This window comes from Mesocricetus auratus, unplaced genomic scaffold (assembly GCF_017639785.1).
Source record: "Mesocricetus auratus isolate SY011 unplaced genomic scaffold, BCM_Maur_2.0 Super-Scaffold_100020, whole genome shotgun sequence".
Lineage (NCBI taxonomy): Eukaryota > Metazoa > Chordata > Mammalia > Rodentia > Cricetidae > Mesocricetus > Mesocricetus auratus.
Window position 1 is genome coordinate 10,172,330 of NW_024429201.1, and position 17,023 is coordinate 10,189,352.

Genomic DNA, 17,023 nt, shown 5'->3' on the forward strand with positions numbered 1-17,023 from the left:
ATCTGGAATCCAATTTTCTTGTAAGAACTTGCAATAGAGACTGAGCTCTGAGAACCACCCACCTCAACCACTCCTGTTACCCATCTCTAGGATTCCTGCCCTGCCTTGGGCATTGGTGGGACATACTATGAAGGGAGATTACTTCCAATAAATCACAGGAGCTGAATGATGATCTTCTACCCCACCCCCAAAGCCGCAGGAGGAGCAGAAAGCACTGGGTATGGCTAACATTTCAGTGATCGCGGCAGACCTTACCACGTATGTGCTACTGTGAAGCGCCGCTGCTTGGGGATGTTGCTACTTAGAAGCATCCTGCGCAGGAGCCTGGGGGAATTCCTGGGAGAAATCACCGGTGAGAGCTTGGGAGAAGCGGATTTCCTCGCTGTCTTGGACTTTTCATGCTGCAACAGGTTTTCCCGCAGGGATTTCACAAGATCCTCGTTGAGCCATGGGTTTGGAACATGCGGATTATCCACTTCAGGGACTGTCAGGGTGTCCGGGCTTGTTGTCTGCTGAGCCATTTTCCTGGTCAACTTTGTACAGTTGGCTACAATCCAGGACAACGTGGTTGCCTGGCCTGTTTCCAGTGAGTCTCTTGATCCGAGTCGGGGGGGGGGGGGGGGGAAATGTCCAGGGAAACAGGTCGGATCCAGCTGCTGTTAGTTCATTCCGCCCCTGCCTCAGTCTCTCCGTGCAGGCTGCTGGGTGTAGACCAGGCACTCCCCCGCCAAAGCCTGTTCAACGTCACCCTCCTCCCCCAGCCCCAGCCAAAGATCACTGACGAGCTCCGGAGGCTCGGGAACATGGAGGGAAGCCACCGCGCTAGCTCGCTCGGCTTTTGTCAGCCCTGCAAAGCAGCCTGTTAAACTATTGGAACTAATGCGGCGCAGCTGCTCTAGTGACTTCTGCTTATGTACATAAAAAGTCCTGGGGGGAGGGCTTAACCATCAGATGCCTGCTACTCCTCTGTTTGGCCAGCCTTTCCATTTGCTTATTCTGAATGCAAAGGAAAGAAAAACTTGGAACTTGACCTTCTGCTCCACCAGGGGCTATTTATCTCCCTATGGTCTACATTCATAAAAGAAAATTGTTAGTCCTTTCCTTTCTTTTCTTTCCTTCCTTCCTTCCTTCCTTCCTTCTTTCTTTCTTTCTTTCTTTCTTTCTTTCTTTCCTTCTTTCTTTCTTTCTTTCTTTCTTTCTTCCTTCCTTCCTTCCTTTCTTCCTTTTTTATAAGGGAAGAATAAACAACCAGTAGCTAGGCAAGGAGAACTGTTTCCTTGCTTACTAAAGTCAGTCTGATGTATCCTCTGAGACGAATCACAAAAGAATGACAGGGACTTGGACTCCCCCTCCAGATACAAGCCAAAGGTTTCAAAATGCTACACAGGAAGGACACGGGGTGACTGTTGGGTTTTACAACCTTGTTAATTATGCTTCTTTCAGAGCACCAAGCAACACTATTTATCCCCACAAATGGTGTTTGTAATCTCTTTGTAGTTAAACTCTCTCCTCCCAAAAGGGACTGGCTGTTTTCATAGGGATAGTTTTAAAAGGTTTTAGTTGTTATATATGCTATATATAGAGCTGATACATCCAACCACGAAAGAGTAAAATAAATTAAGTTTTTCATAATTTCTTGTATTGTTTCTAAAAAATATTTTAATTGGTGAAAAAAATAATTTCCAGAAACTTATTTAGAGAAGGTTTAAAATAAAGAAAAAAAGGTATTTTCCTTCCGAAAGGAGTAGAAAATAATGTTAAAACAAGTAAGTGAGCAATAAAACCTTTTTAGTTGAATTGTGTGGACCCTGGAATGGTGGGGAAAAAACAGGAGCCTGGCACAGGAGTGTCTCCAGCAGCCTGGTGACTTTTGGGGAATCTCAGATTGTGTTACACTTGGAAAAAATAATACCTCATTGAGGACCTACAGAATTCATCCAGCCAAAAATTGGAGGCTGGAATAATTAGAGAAAACTAATGGTGTTGGGAGGATTCTGAAGTGGTAAGAAGTAGAGATGTTCTATAGTTGCTGTTAACCTTAAGTAATCCTATATACCTCCCCCCCATCCCCACTCCCTGCTGCACATTAAATTTAAATCTTTGCCATTCAAATGTTACAGGTATGTAAAAGATACTCCGCAGTTCTGTTCATCAAAACCTAAGGTCAGCAACTTGATCCATGCCTGGAGATAACACATTTGTAACAATTTATTGGTACGCACATGCTGTAGTATAGTTTTCAAACTTCATGCAAAGATTGAAACTTGAAGACTCAAGGTGTGATTGTTTTTATTCCTAAAGAACTGCCATCAATGCAAAAGGTTTTCACAACCTGCAACACTCATCAACAAATAAAAGACACTCATCTATGTACATTATACTCACTTACACATTCTGCAGATCACTACAATAACTAATTTGAAAGTATTGGTGTACACACACACACACACACACACTTATATAAAGTGAGCTAAGAAGCTAAAAATTACATGAGGAATTATACAAACTGGCTGTATAGTACTTGCCCTCAAGGAGTTTAAGTTAAAAAAAATGCTTAGAAAACTACACCATAATGCTCAGAAAACCATCTATCTAGTCAGGTATACAAACACACACGCACACACACACACACACACACACACACACACACAAAACCAAAACAGCACCAACAACAAAATGTGGAGAATCATGTTCACATGTTAGGAAGAAACCCTTAAAGATACAAAAGTATGAGGCTCAAAAATTAATATAAAATCTCCCATAGCCCATACCCTAGTGGATAGTCCTGCAGTCATGCACACACTGGAAGAACTAATATGACTCCAGCAGGTTAAAAAAGGGGGAATCAGGTGGGGTGGAGCCATGGGAGTAGAGACACAGCCCAGTGCTTAGAGCCTGTACTTCCTTTAGAGAGAACCCAAGTTTGGTTCTGACACCTGAGTGGGGCTACACACAACAACCTGTAACTCTGCTTCCAGGTGATCGCGTTTCTCTGGTCTCCAATGGCATCTATACTCACGTGCACATAGTAACACAGACAAACACATGTGCATTTTAAAATAATAAAAACTAATTTTTAGAGAGGGAAAACAAGGAGGGAGACATGGTCAAGGGGTCCATGGTAAGTTGAAAGGGAGAGTGATTATTATTGAAATATGTTATATTCATGTATGAGATTGTCAAAGGGTAAGTAAATATACATTTAAAAATTAATGGACAGAGACAAGACAGAAGGGCACACTTGGGAGAAGGACCAGAAAGTGCAGGTGCGAAATTTTGGGGGAGAAAAAAAAATTCAGCATCTAGCCATCAGTAAAATTATTTTCAGGTTCAAAGAAATTAAAAGTTCAGATAATGGGGCCTAGTATACTGGTTCAAGCCTTTAATCCCAGCACTAGGTAGAGGTAAGCATGGATCTATGAGTTCCAGGCCAGCCATGGCTACATAAAGAGATCCCTGTCTCAAGGAAGCAAAGATTCAGAAAATAGCATAAAGCAGTTTAAAAACAAAACAAAATAGGATGCAAGAAAACTGACATGACAAAAATAAAAGTTTAGAAAATCTCCCTGCTTTTGAATGATGGTTTATCTCATACAAAAGTTGTATTTCCTTTGTAGTGAGCCTACATATGGAGCCCTCTGTGGAGAATAAAGAACAGCTTGACACTGTCCTTGTCCTCAGGGAGTTTATACTGCAGCAGCAAGGGCAACACATGCGACAGAAAAGGGGCCAGACAAAAATCACTAGAGTAGGAGATGCTTAGAGTCCAGTTCTAAGTAGACAGTTTGACGTTGAGTGACCAAGTAAAGATCTATATCCAACAATCAAATGAGTTCTATTGGGAAAATCATTAATTCAGGCACATCTAGATCCTGGTCCTTGCTTTCAGTGAGGATTTCAGTCCAGAATAAGGCTGTTAAGAAAAGGAAATGTAGGCTGGGGAAAATGCCCAGTGGTTAAGAGCACTGGCTGATCTTCCTGAGAACCTGAGTTCAGTTTCCTGTACCCATATGGCACTCACAACTGTTTGTAACTCAAGTTCTAGGGGATTTGACACCCTTATACAGACATATATGCAGGCAAAAACACCAACGCACAATAAATAAAAATAAATATTTTTTTAAAAAGTAAAGGAAGTTATTTAAACTGATCTTCTCTTTAATGACCCATTATGTCCATGCTCCTAGAGACAGGGTCCATTGCTGATTATTACAGCTAAGCTAAACTAGAAGAGTAACTGTTCAAACCTCACCAAGCCTTGTAGTGAGACATGGACCAAGCCTGGTGAATGTGTTCTGCCAATCTCCAACTGCCATGGGATTGGGTCAGGTTGGGGAGCATATGGGGAGGGGGGTTAGTTTGATTCTTGTGTAGATGCAGGACTGAGGGCCTCTTCTAAGGTCCCAACATCCATTATTGATTAGTTCCGCTCCCTTTTGCCTTACCAGCTCTCCCCTGAATTCATGAAATGATGGAGGTGTATGTTGCTTTCTAGATTTTTTTTGAGAATTCTCTGGTCTATGGCCATACCACCCTGAACTCAACTGATCTCCTCTGATCTTGGATGGGAGAATTCTCTGTTAGCCCTTTAAACTACTAGGAAAAACCTGCTGTGTGGCAAAATCACACTTGAAAATCTCTGCATTAGGAAAATCTAATTGTTAACTGCTGAAGAGAGCTGGAGGTGGGCACATTCAGATAAGATGGCAATGTTCTTTATAATAAAGCCAGGATCTAAGGATGCCCTTCCAACAACAGCACACTGCTGTCTGCCTTTTGCACAAAATCTCTTAAAACTTCGCTCTCAGGAGCTTGTCTGGAAAACACTGTACTGTAATGAACAGCCGAATAAGGTCTTAGGTTTTAATAAGTAGAAATTTGGGTATCGGTGAAATGCTTGGATCACATCACCACCACTCATGCTTGGAACAGCAGTAGCATCTTCCAGTCACACCTCTTGGTGAATTTTCAACATAAAATTGTAGATAGATAGACAGACAGATAAAGATATAGATACAGTTTGGAAAGGACCCCAACACATACAAATATATGATATTTGTGGTCCTTTTCAAATAATTCCAAAATATATTGTTTGGTTAAATATTCATGAACTGTAAAACAAAGGATACAAGATTTATGAAGATTCTTGGACAAATTAAGTGTGCCTGTCAGTATTCAGGTGAGTGCTGGCTTTCCCACAATTAAAAAGAAACAATGATGAGGCTCATTCAAAAGAATGGACAAATTAAAATGATTTATACTTGAATAACCAGCATTGTTTGCTTCTCCTAAGTTTGTTTTAATTGGATAAATACACAATGAAGTGAGACTGCATTCAAATTGTCCATCTAGTGGGTGAGGCTATGCTGTATAATAGTTATGAAGTTGTGAGCTCTGTTTGAAATGGAAAAGCTTGACTTGAAACCCAGCTAAGCTTCTGTGCTGTCTGTATTTCTTTGATGCCTCAGACCCTTATTTGTGAAATAGTGTAATGATGTCTACATAAGAATGTTTGCATAAAAACATGAGACCCTGGGGAGATGACCTTGTTGGTAAAATGCTGGCCATACAAGTATGAGGACCTGAGTTCAGATGTCTAGCACCAACATCAAAAAAATAATTAATATAAGTCAAGTGTGTCAGTGTGTGCCTACAATCCTAGCACTGGAAAGGCAGAAACAGGAGAATTCCCTTGTGCTCACTGTCCTGCTAGTCTTGCTGAATCAGGGAGTTCAAGGTTAAGGTTTGTTGAAGAACCCTGTTTGAAAAAGTAAAGTGGAGAAAGATAAAGGAACACAACAAACATCAACCTTTGGCATCCATATAAGAACATACACAGGCATATATATATCACACACACACACACACTCACGCACACACACACAGAGGCACGTGAGCGTGCTGCAAGGAGTACCTAGTACAGAATGAATTTCCTATAGATGGTTCCTATAACAAAGATTCACATTTAGTAGATATCGGTTATATGCTAGGAATTTTGCATTTAATTTTACTTAATTCTTGCAATCATCCTAAAATAATCACTATTTTACAGCTAGGACCATAAGGGCCGAAGATCATTATCATTTAACAATGGTATACTTTGGATCTAAATCCGTGTCTAAAGGTACCTGAGTCTCCTATTTTGGCATTATGCTTCACTGTGTCCAAAGAAGAGCAGATCTGATATTTAAATTAATCATGACTATTACTATGGAAAACAATAGGCCCCTAAGTGCTCTGAATTCTTGTTCTAGTTAACAGAAAATTTGCCCTTGGCTGCACTCAGAACATAAACTGTGACAACCCGTGTAGCCTGCCAAGTCATGGAGTTCTTATGGAGGCAGGGTGGTGGGCGGTGGAGGGGGGATGGAATTCCAGTGTGTTTTTTTCCATCTATATAGCTGTTCACCTTTAATGTGATGGCATTTTAATTAAAGTCCATAGTAGTTTTCCACATTGTCAAATAATATATTCTAAAATTATTCCATCTTAAACTTTCACCAGTTTACCACATTCAGAGTTCATATCATTATAAAGTATGATGATATAACTGTAACATCCCTATATCTGAAAGCACAGTGGATTGCTACTGTAGATTGAAACTTTTTTGAAAAGTTTCATACCTGGGCTAGCTCTTAGAGATCTCTTTCCTTCCTTTCCCTTCCTTCCTTCCTTTTTTTCTTTCATATTTATTTTATTTCAGGGATATTTTTCATGCATGTATGTCTATGCCCTTGGAAGCCAGAGAGGGCATCAGATTTCCAGGAACTGGAAATTTTCAGGCAGTTGTGAGCCACCCTGTGGGTGCTGGAAATTGATCCCAGGTTCTCTGGAAGAGCAGCCAGAGCTGTTAATAGCCAAGCCACCTCTCTAGCCTTTTTTTTTCTTTCTTGACAGTTTTATACCTATATGCAATCCACTGTGACTATATCCACCCTCACAACCCATGGTATCCCATTCATTTCCTTCTGAACCCCTCCTTCTTCCCAACTATTTCCCCAGTGGCTACATCATAATGACACCAAAACGTATCAATTTTGAAACTGAATAAAAAATACAATTCTTTGACAAAGAGAATAGGTGTGAAATGTCAAGTTAATAATCAGAACAACTAGTTTAATGGGTTTTAGAATGTCTAATGGCTAAACATATAGAGAACTACAAGTATGAAATGGAGCTTGAGTGAAAGTTAAAATATTCTACATAGAAAGAGTAACAACTCCCTGGACAAAGGAAGTGGTTGGAGGATGGAAGAGATGTTAGGGTTTTAGAATTCTTACTGACTAAAAATGAAAGAAAGAAAGAATAAAATGTACTTGGTACTTGGGCAGGTAATGTATGATGGGGTTTAAATGCAGCTAATCTGATGGTAACAGGTTTTATAATTTGGAAAAGGATGACCTCTGAAATCTGTTTCTATTCAATGTGAGTTTGTAAAGAACTGGAAGGGCGCTAATGAGGAACTAATTATTAAGATTTGTTCACTGGCTTTATATGAGCATTCAATGAAATAAGGAAGTCAAAATTGATTGGATATTCCTTAGCATACTCAATTATACATACCACTAATTAATATCCACTTAATTAATTATCCAAGACATGTTACTATTTCCAGCATATGTAGAAGGCATTGAGAAAGATGCATGTGCTCATTTATATTAGAGTTACATTTATATATCACAATCCTGATTCCTTTTAATAAAAACATCAAGCATTTTAAATACTCACAGATTAATCTAAGTATTAGATAGTATTTCACCACCTCCCTTAAAAGAAAAGTTAACATTGTATAGAACCCTATATCAACAATATTAAAGTGGCATGTTTACTGAATATCTGAGGGACAAAAGACAATATAACCTAAATTAGTGTTCCTTCCTTTCCTCCTGAAGCATGCACTTAAAACAAGACTTGTAGGAGCAACAATCCCTAGTTGCTAAAAGAAACTCTGGAATGACCCTTCTAAATGCTACTCTGATGCCCCTCAAAAGTACAATATTATCACATTTTATTATATCTGATATTTTTCAGTAGAAATAATAATCCATAATCTTGGGTTCCATTTGTAGACATCTAATATCCCACTATATCTGAATGGTATCACTCCCTAGCCCACTCAATCACTGAAAAAGCCACTAGGCACAAGTGCAAGACACATGTGTACTCATTAGCACTATCTGTTATCACTCAATTTGATGATCATAAGCACTCCAAGGTAGTAAGCACTGTTGTTTACATTCTGAAGTGGATAAAGTTAGCTATAAAAGAAAAGTTATATAGCTTCCTCAAGATCATACATACCAAGATCCTTCAAAGTTTCTTACAGTCAAAACTAAGAGATCTAAAAACTCACCCAATGGTTCCATGTACCACAACACAGAAAATTGGGTCCACTTTATAGCCTTTGTTCTTAATGACAGTTCATAAGAATAAGGATGTTGTCTTTCTTCATATAACAGTTCATTATGAAAATGAACATAATCTAATGTGTCTCCTTAGTCCAGAGGAATATAATACAGTCATGATCCACTGAAAACCCAACAAGAAGAAGCATATTTTCTTGTCTCCCCATCTCTGTTCACCTACCATACATTCTTTTATCAAGGGAATAGTTTTTAGGGTCTTTGTAAAATTAGCGTAATGTAATTTGTAAACTTCCCGTGATCGGCATAAATAATGTTTGCCTCAGGCCTTCTTCTATTTTGGGTCTGTTTCCCATGAGATAAAATATTTCACTACAAGTATCTGTATTTAATGACATAATTATAGCTGGAATTCTTCAACATACAGAAATAACAATCCTCAAAATACAGACACATTTGCAAGGATATCATTTTTATACATAACTATGAGGAGCCTCCTAGAATCTACTGTTTATAGGAGACACTCACATAAAGCTTTGTATAGAACAGGGAAGTATTCATAGTTCCACAAGCTACCGCACTATGAACACATTCATATGGTCATTTAACTTCTCTTGAGTTACATTTATTAGTCTAAGGTCCTATAGATTCTAAAACCTCAAAAATGTACAGTTCAGTGTTTAGTGTACACATCCAATGAGTGACTTGTGTGGCATGCAGATTATATCTCAGTAAAATTGTCTTAAAATGTAAGTATGCCCTCCACAAAAGGTACTTTGATATACAAAACAACAGCCTTAAGTATTAAGTCTTTGTGTTTGGTTATAAGTTTTTATAATGTGAGAGTCAAAACCCATTGTCAAGTAGTGACATGGTCCTTTCCACTAGTAGCTGGGGCTACTATACACTACTGACTCTGCTTTAAGGCGATATTCCGTTTTTAGGAAATGCAAGGTGGAGGGAAAGAGTGCCACACTATATAGGTGCCTTACCAATGTTATGATAGCCCTGAAACTTTTGAAAATTCTTTCCCTAACTAGGTAAAGAAAATGTGTTCTGACATCTGAGTCACAGCTTAGGAGACAGAGTGGGAGAGCAATGCCTAAGTTAATTTAATATTTGGAATCAAAGTATTGTTTTACTTCTAAAATAGTAAAGCTGCAGAGAGAGGTATATTCACTGTTACATAATAGCATATTTTCAGAACATCAGGACTTAACCTTTTAGGCAATGTGGAAACTCTGAACTTACACTTCCTAAAGTATGTCCTACAATAGACTGTTTCCATTTATGTTGTATACACACAAATAGCTTTTTCTATATCTAATGATGGTCTAAGTGTTTCCTTGGTGCTAGCTTCCTTTAGATTCAGTTATTACTATGCTCAGTCTCCAAGCTAAGTCCACCATCCTCTTCTGTTTCTATCTATAGTTAGAAACTATAACCTTCGTAAAGCTCATGAGGGGGGGGTGCCTGAGAGCTAGATTACAACAGTGTGGATTGCATTTCATACCATACATTAAGCCAATAAAAGGCTAGATGTGTATTGCATGAGAAGACACTGCTGTAGAAGGCATGTAAAGGCAGTTCATAGATTACCCATAGACCAGCAATATTACCTAGAATCTATGCACCAAAATAGTCTTGATAACAAATGAATGCTATGTAATGAGAACAATAACTTGGAACTAGGTGATGCTATTCCTTTGCATTCAGTTATCTGTATAGTGATTTGTTATCGCCTAATATTTTAATTGCTAAATACGTTTTATTATTTAGCTCTGATATTAATATTGATTATAAACTTGACAGGATCTAAAACAATTCTCTAGGCATGCCTGTGAGGGATTATTTGGATTCGAACATGACAGTGAGGAATTTTCTGGATCGGGTTCATGTGAGGTAGAAAGATTTATGATAAGGAACACCCTTGCTGGAGCTGGAATCATGGACCACAAGGATGATGAAGTGAGCTGGGCACTATGGCTGATTGCTGTATTTCTTGATTATGGACACAAAGACACAAATGATAGCTGTCTCAAGTTCTTGTTGCTATGACTCCCTTACCATGAGGGACTATAACCTTGACCTGTGAGCCAAAACATGCCCTTTCTCCCCTAAATTGCATGGGTTAGAGTATTTCATCACAGCATCAGGAATAATTATGAAGTCAATGCACATATATTCTAAGAAATAATCCAATTTAGAGGTCGTATTCAATTTCACAGTCAGCTTGGACTTATAGTCTTCCTTCATAGAATGAGGCATTGCCAAAGACCAATAGAATTCACTAGTAATTAAATCTCGACCAATGAACCAAAAAAAGGGTTCTCCCGTCTAGTTCCTCATACTGGTCTTATAGTCTCTGGGGAACTGTAAAAATGGGCATCTGTTTTTCTTTCCAGTGCTTGAAAAGAAGTTATTCTGACCTGGAAATGCTCAAATGATTGCTAAATTATGTGTAGCAAATTGACCTTCTTCTTCTTCTTCTGGAATTAATGTCATGTTTTTGTAGCGTTGGAGACTAAACAGAGACCTCACGTATGTTAGGAAAATTCTGTGCTGCAGAGCTATGGACGCAATGCCTTTTTGAAATTCATATCGCAAATCCTAACAGAACAAATATAAATAGCTTTATACTAATCCTATAAGAATATTTGTTCCAGCAAGCCTGGTAACTAAAATTTATAATCTTTAAGTACGCAAACATGTATAAAGCCAACTGGTAATTATTTAATCAGTTACCAGGGAAAATCAAATGCCCTGTTATACCCAGAGGGGAGCATCTCTGTCTCTGCAGCAGTTTCCTAGGATCCTTGACATTAAGTTCCTGGAAGATAGGAACTTCTCAGTTGGGAGGTCCTGAGGAAATGGCTGGGTACAATTTGTTTTTGTATTATCTGTGTTTACTTTCACCTACCAAATGAAGAGGCAGTGTTCCCAAATCAACTACCACTAAGCTATCAGCTGAAAATAGACATTATTTTCTAAATCTTACCAATGTAATCATCATTAAATTATCTATATAACATTTACTTTATCCCCACTGTGAGGAAATTTAAATTTCAAGAGAAATCTAAAGTTCCTATGTGGAACCATTCCCAAACTTGACCCTCTTCATAGGTAGCTGGTCATGGTTATCTTTGGGAATTTTCCATTTCCATTGTAGGGACCCCCAGCCAAAGTAGACTCAAATGAAAATGGAGCTAATATACTAAGGAACTGAATTTTAAATGTTATATGATTGTATTAATTTAAAGTTAAATAGGTTTATGTAGCTAATAGCTACATTTATTGAACAGTGAATTACAGGCCATGTGCTATCATGAATACTTACATGCCTACAAAGAAATGTTTTTGGAGTCTTCCCTAAAAGCTATGGTGTCATATGTCATCATTTGGCAGTTTCACTTAGTTCCGCAGCAAAAATCACTTTTGTTATTTTTAGCTGATGCATGCTAGTCCAAAGTGTGACCATCAGCCTTTGGAAAGGCATTCTGATTTCCTAGTTTTCACAGAAACACAATCAGCAGTCTTGTAAATCATTGGGCATATACTGTAGATCATGTTTTAAAAAACAGACAGTTAGAAGTCAGATTGTTAAGTGCTAGGATATCTTCATTCTTAAAATTTTCAGAAAAGGTGCCAAATTTTTGATGCTCCTGCAATAGCAGTGTTGGATTTCCCACATTTTTTTCTCCTCAAACAGCCATATCCATCTTCTTGTACTCACTGTCAACACCCTTTTGTCCCTCAAGAATATCCTCTGTTTTTCTTAAAGTAGAAGGAATTAAGAAAAGTATCAGCAGCTACTGTTAAAACTCAAGCCACATTTCCCTGTGCTTCCAAGGCTGTGCTCAATTTTTGCTCTTGGAATTTCACTTGACCAAGCATTTCACTGTGGTGTTTCCAGTGTGACAGTATCTGCACATTGCATGAGGCACTGGAGATGCAGGATGGCATTACCTTTCTTTCTTCAGTAATGTTCTGGCACTATTCAGTAAACCATGTTTTAAACTGCACTTGTTTGTAATACAGATAGATTTCGCTGTGAGCGTTTAGTCTTCTGACCTACACCTTCATTTACACAGAAGTACACTAGATGTCATGCCTGACCAGAACTCTGCCACTGTTTTTTTTGTTTTGTTTTTTGTTTTTTTGGTTGTGTGTGTGTGTGTGTGTGTGTGTGTGTGTGTGTGTATGTAAATGCTTCTTGTAGAATAATAAACCATTTCTAAATGATGCCTGAGATTTGAGGCTCACTGTACCAGCCTGAGTGAAGGCATACATGTGCTTCATCTAGTCCAGATTGCCTCACTTGTCCTAGGGCCTGAGATGGGCCTACAAATCTCTGGGACTCAGCTTCCTTCTCTAAAATAAAAAGAATGGAGGTGACCCCAGCGGGATGTCAGCCAAAGTTGCCTTTGAAGGAAATGAGGTTCTCCATGGCTGCTGCTTGTCATTTGGGTTTGTTTTCATAAGAGAAATCTAAGACAACAAAATAGTTTGTAACGGCACTCTTTTGTCATTGACTAGGAAAAAATTTCATGGCATGTCTTAAAACTCTAGTAAAACCATTTGCTTAGTTTTTACAGCCTAACAGCTACTAAGATTAAATGGACATTATTTTGCATGATAAACATGTTTCTATTACTTTTTAAACCTATACAATTAACAAAACAAAACACAGTCCCTGATTTATAATGCATGGTGGTATCTATGGTACAAATACTACTCATGTAATTTAAAGATGGCAACCTGGTGTTGGTGATGCCAAGTTGGGAAGTGGTACCTCAGAGTGCATCCTCACACCGTGCCTCCACAAACAGGTGCTACTGTCAAATGGCTTCAAATTACAAATAATAGAGTGCCATCAAATAATTAAAAAGTGACAACTTTAGAGTTATCTTGTAGAATTATTGTTGAAAATGCTTTACTGAACTGAATATTTACATAATTTAATTAAAAAAAATAATTGGTTGCTGTACCAGCTTACTCAATTCCGGAACGTTTTAAAACAGGTGCTAGTGAAGTCAATAGTGGTCAGCATTAGTATTCAGGCATCTGTACTGGCATGCCCTTAAAGTTCTGGCAGGATATGACCTCAGCCACTAAGAGAAGCACCTGTGCACATTCACTATGTTCCCTTTTAAACCGGCCCTGCTCAAGTCCCATCTGCCTCTCTTTCCTCTCTCCTGCTGCTCTGCTGATCTTCTCTCTCTCCTTTCCCCCTTTTACCTTCCCTTTCCCCTAACAATAGTCCCTCCATGTGAACTCTGTCAGATGGTGTCTTTCTTTCCAACAGGACCTTTTAAGATTACAGCAGTCAGTTCTAAAACATTGCTGCTTTTTGGCCATTGGACAAGTCTCTACTCCGAGGAGCCTGCTCTTTAGTGATTGTCTTAAAGCTGTTGGTTTGACTGAATTTTTGATGTTGCTTTATGGTTTCTACATTGTTTTCAGTATATGTATAGCTAATTTATTTCTTAGTTCTGTGTTCCGTATTTGAATAGGAATGGGCAGGTCTAGGATTCTACTGTAGAGCTTACTGAGTATTCAATACATATATGGTTAAATAAGGAAGACCTCCAAATCAACACTGGTATTTGGATTAAAGTGAGCTCCTAGATTCTGAACCCATGTCCTATTTTTGTTGTTGTTGTTTGTTTGTTTTTCTTTTGTGGTTTTTCAAGACAGGGTTTCTCAGTGTAACAGCCCTGACTCTCTTGGAACTTGCTTAGTAGACTAGGCTGGCCTCAGACTCACAGAGATCACCTGCTTCTGCCTTCTGAGTGCTGGGATCAAAGGTGTGCACCACTACTGCCTGGTCCACGTGTTGTTTGTATAAGAAAACACTATAGAGAAGGATTATCTTTCTACAGTTACAGGACTTGAAAATTAAGAATAGCACAGACTTGAACTTATAAAACTTATATCACCCCAGAGAATGAAGAAGCACATGTTAGACATTTCCAAAAGCAACTCTCAAGTTAAAACTCAAACAATCAAAGTTTGAAGCTTTTAGGTATCTGCACTTGTAAAATCAAAGTTCTTTTTTGTTTTTTTTTTTTTGGTTTTACCAGACAGGGTTTCTCTGTATCGTTTTGGAGGCTGTCGGTCCAGCCCAGCCTCGAACTCACAGAGATCCGCCTGCCTCTGCCTCCCGAGTGCTGGGATTAAAGGCATGCACCACCACCGCCCTCCTAAAATCAAAGTTCTTAAGGCACTTATGGATGAAGACCAGAGGAAGGAAAATCACACAATATTCTAAAGTATGCAAGAGGTTCAACTTCCCCTCAGCTCTTTCAGGTTGACAAAAAAGGCAAACTACACAGGTCCTGGCAGTAGGCTGTGAGGAAGGGCAAGGTACAGAGCAGGCTGGAACACGAATTTAAAGATCAGTATGGAACAGGAAGCAGAGTGTTCATTCAATTAGCTTAACATTTGTTAAGGTAATTAGCCTTAATGTCAGTATTTTAAAACATTGTTGGGGTTACGATTAAGGTAGGAGTGTGGCATTATTTGGGGAATCCCACTTTAGGGAGTGACTCTTGTAAAGAAAATATTTTAAGTCAATCATCAGGGGAGGGAGCATTAGTTTCTTCTTTTTAATCACTCGTGAGTTGGCAATGATCCCGCATAACCCTGCTCATGCTCATATAACCAATCCCCCTAGTACACAAAGTGCATCAGAAAGAAAACCATTGACAAAAAGACAGAGCCTAGCTGGGAAGACAAAAGGGTTAGGGAATGTGGGAGACAAGAGAGAGCAATGGGGGTAAATATAACCATAACACACTGTATATGTACGGAATTGCCAAAGGGGGGCAAAAGAGTTTACAAATAGTAAATTCTTACTAGCCTATTCCTAAACATGAGGACTTCACTCCCTTATCCATTCATTTAGCCAACAAACACTCACTGAACACTTAGTGTCTTCTAATAATATATTGTGTGCAGATGTCAAAAAATCATAGAGAACTACATCACTTACATTGCAGAGCACCCAGAAGGGGACCTGTCAAAGACAGTCAAGGGTGGTCGGCTACCGAAACTCCCCTTCACATCTCATTGCTATTTCTAAAGATGAAAATGAGGAAATAAAATCATTGTGTGTGTTCTCTTAGCAGACAGGTGGCTGTTTTAAGTGTTATCATGAAACAAATTAGTTTGCAGTGGGTTTTATGAGAAAACAAGGAGCATAGTTAGATTTTACATGTTTTCGTAAATTCGATGCAGGAATTCTTTTTATTATTATTATTATTTATTTTTAAATTTAAATTTAGATTAGAAACAAGGTTGCTTCACAAGTCAGTTCCAGGTCCTTCTCCATCTCCCTCCCCTCCTCCCGTGCCCTTCCCCAACCTCGCCAATATCCCCTCATTTCCCCAGGGAGGGTGAGGCCCTCCTTGGGGGTGTCCATAGTCTGTCATTTCATCCAGGGCAGGGCCTAGACCCTCCCCCAAGAGTTCAGGGTGAGAATGATGCAGGAATTCTTATATAGTTCTTTTCTATTTGGAGGTTTTCAGGATAATTCTGATACCAGACACAATATCGTGAGTTTCACTATTGTCTTTATACATGTATTTAAGACATTTTAATCCTATTAGCAGCTGAAGGACAATCCTCACTTTTGCTGTGCTCCAACCTTCCCTGTGGCAGAAAGTATGCGGTTTACTTGTGATGCAATTCCTGTGTCTGTTGCCAATGACAACGGTTGTTTTCTTCATTAGGTTTTATGTGGGTTGGTTAGGTTATGCCACGAGAATTACACTCAGAAGAATTATGAGTGTGCTAAATGCCATCTTTGTCCACTGATTGCAGTGTGTTGTGTGTGTGGTGTGTGGTGTGTGTGTGAGGGGGTGGCTCTCAGTTTTATTAGGACAGAAATGCAGACTCCTGGATACCCTGCAGTGACCTTTGTACATCAGCTGGTTTCTCCCTCTCCTCCTTCCCTACCATCTATTTTTTAGCCTCTGGGAAATGGCACATGCGTGTCCAGAAAGTCCCACTCATCAGCTCTTTTGTGTTGATCTCCTGTTTCTGTGGCTTCAAGAAGCCTTGAATTGCAATCTCCTGGGTGCGTCACTGAGAACAACTTAAGTCAACTGTAATTTTCAGCAGATCCTGAACATGGATTTGGAAAGATCAGGTGTTACTGAAATGAGTTATAAAAATTCAGGCTTGAGTCCAATTCCTTCCAGCTTGTCTCCTCCCTCTGTGGGTTAACAAGTGTTTCCAAAGCCACGGGGCTTTAAGAACCCTGAAACAGCTAATTAACAGAGCTGATCTACATGGGATGAAGCCTGTGTGTTCCAGGCCTCTATGAAACCCCAGCTTCCCGAGGCTATCAGAACAGGAGGGAGCACTTGGAATTGGGTTGTGACATTCTGCTCCCTGCCTGTGGAAGAAAATAACCTTCTCCACAGGCACTTTAGGTGAGAATAGTGCTTTCAATAACAACAAGCAAAAGAAAAGTTTCATGGTCACAACTATGAAAAAGCAAATGAACATTTTCTCATGTTCAGACTGTGACTCACAGCTGGCCTGTGAGTGGACCAAAGCCTGATGCATTCCCTTGACACACTGTCCAGTGAAATACAGGCTTGGGGAGAGGGCATGTTAGCTTTGGTCATAGTCTTCCAAGAGGCAAACAAAAT

The 17,023-nt window shown here is 39.2% G+C and overlaps 1 protein-coding gene across 5 annotated transcripts in view; it reads right to left on the minus strand.

Annotated features, from left to right (window-relative positions):
- Positions 1-17,023, minus strand: part of Pde4d (phosphodiesterase 4D) — a 1,369,715-nt gene that overhangs the window by 663,289 nt on the left and 689,403 nt on the right. Inside the window, exon 1 of one of the 5 annotated variants that reach the window (XM_005065551.4) lies at positions 256-589. The exons of the other annotated variants lie outside the window; for them this stretch is intronic. Within the exon in view, the coding sequence (XP_005065608.1) occupies positions 256-521 (266 nt within the window). The 5' untranslated portion in view covers positions 522-589. Of the gene's footprint in view, positions 1-255; positions 590-17,023 lie in introns of those variants that run through there. 5 annotated transcript variants of the gene reach the window in all.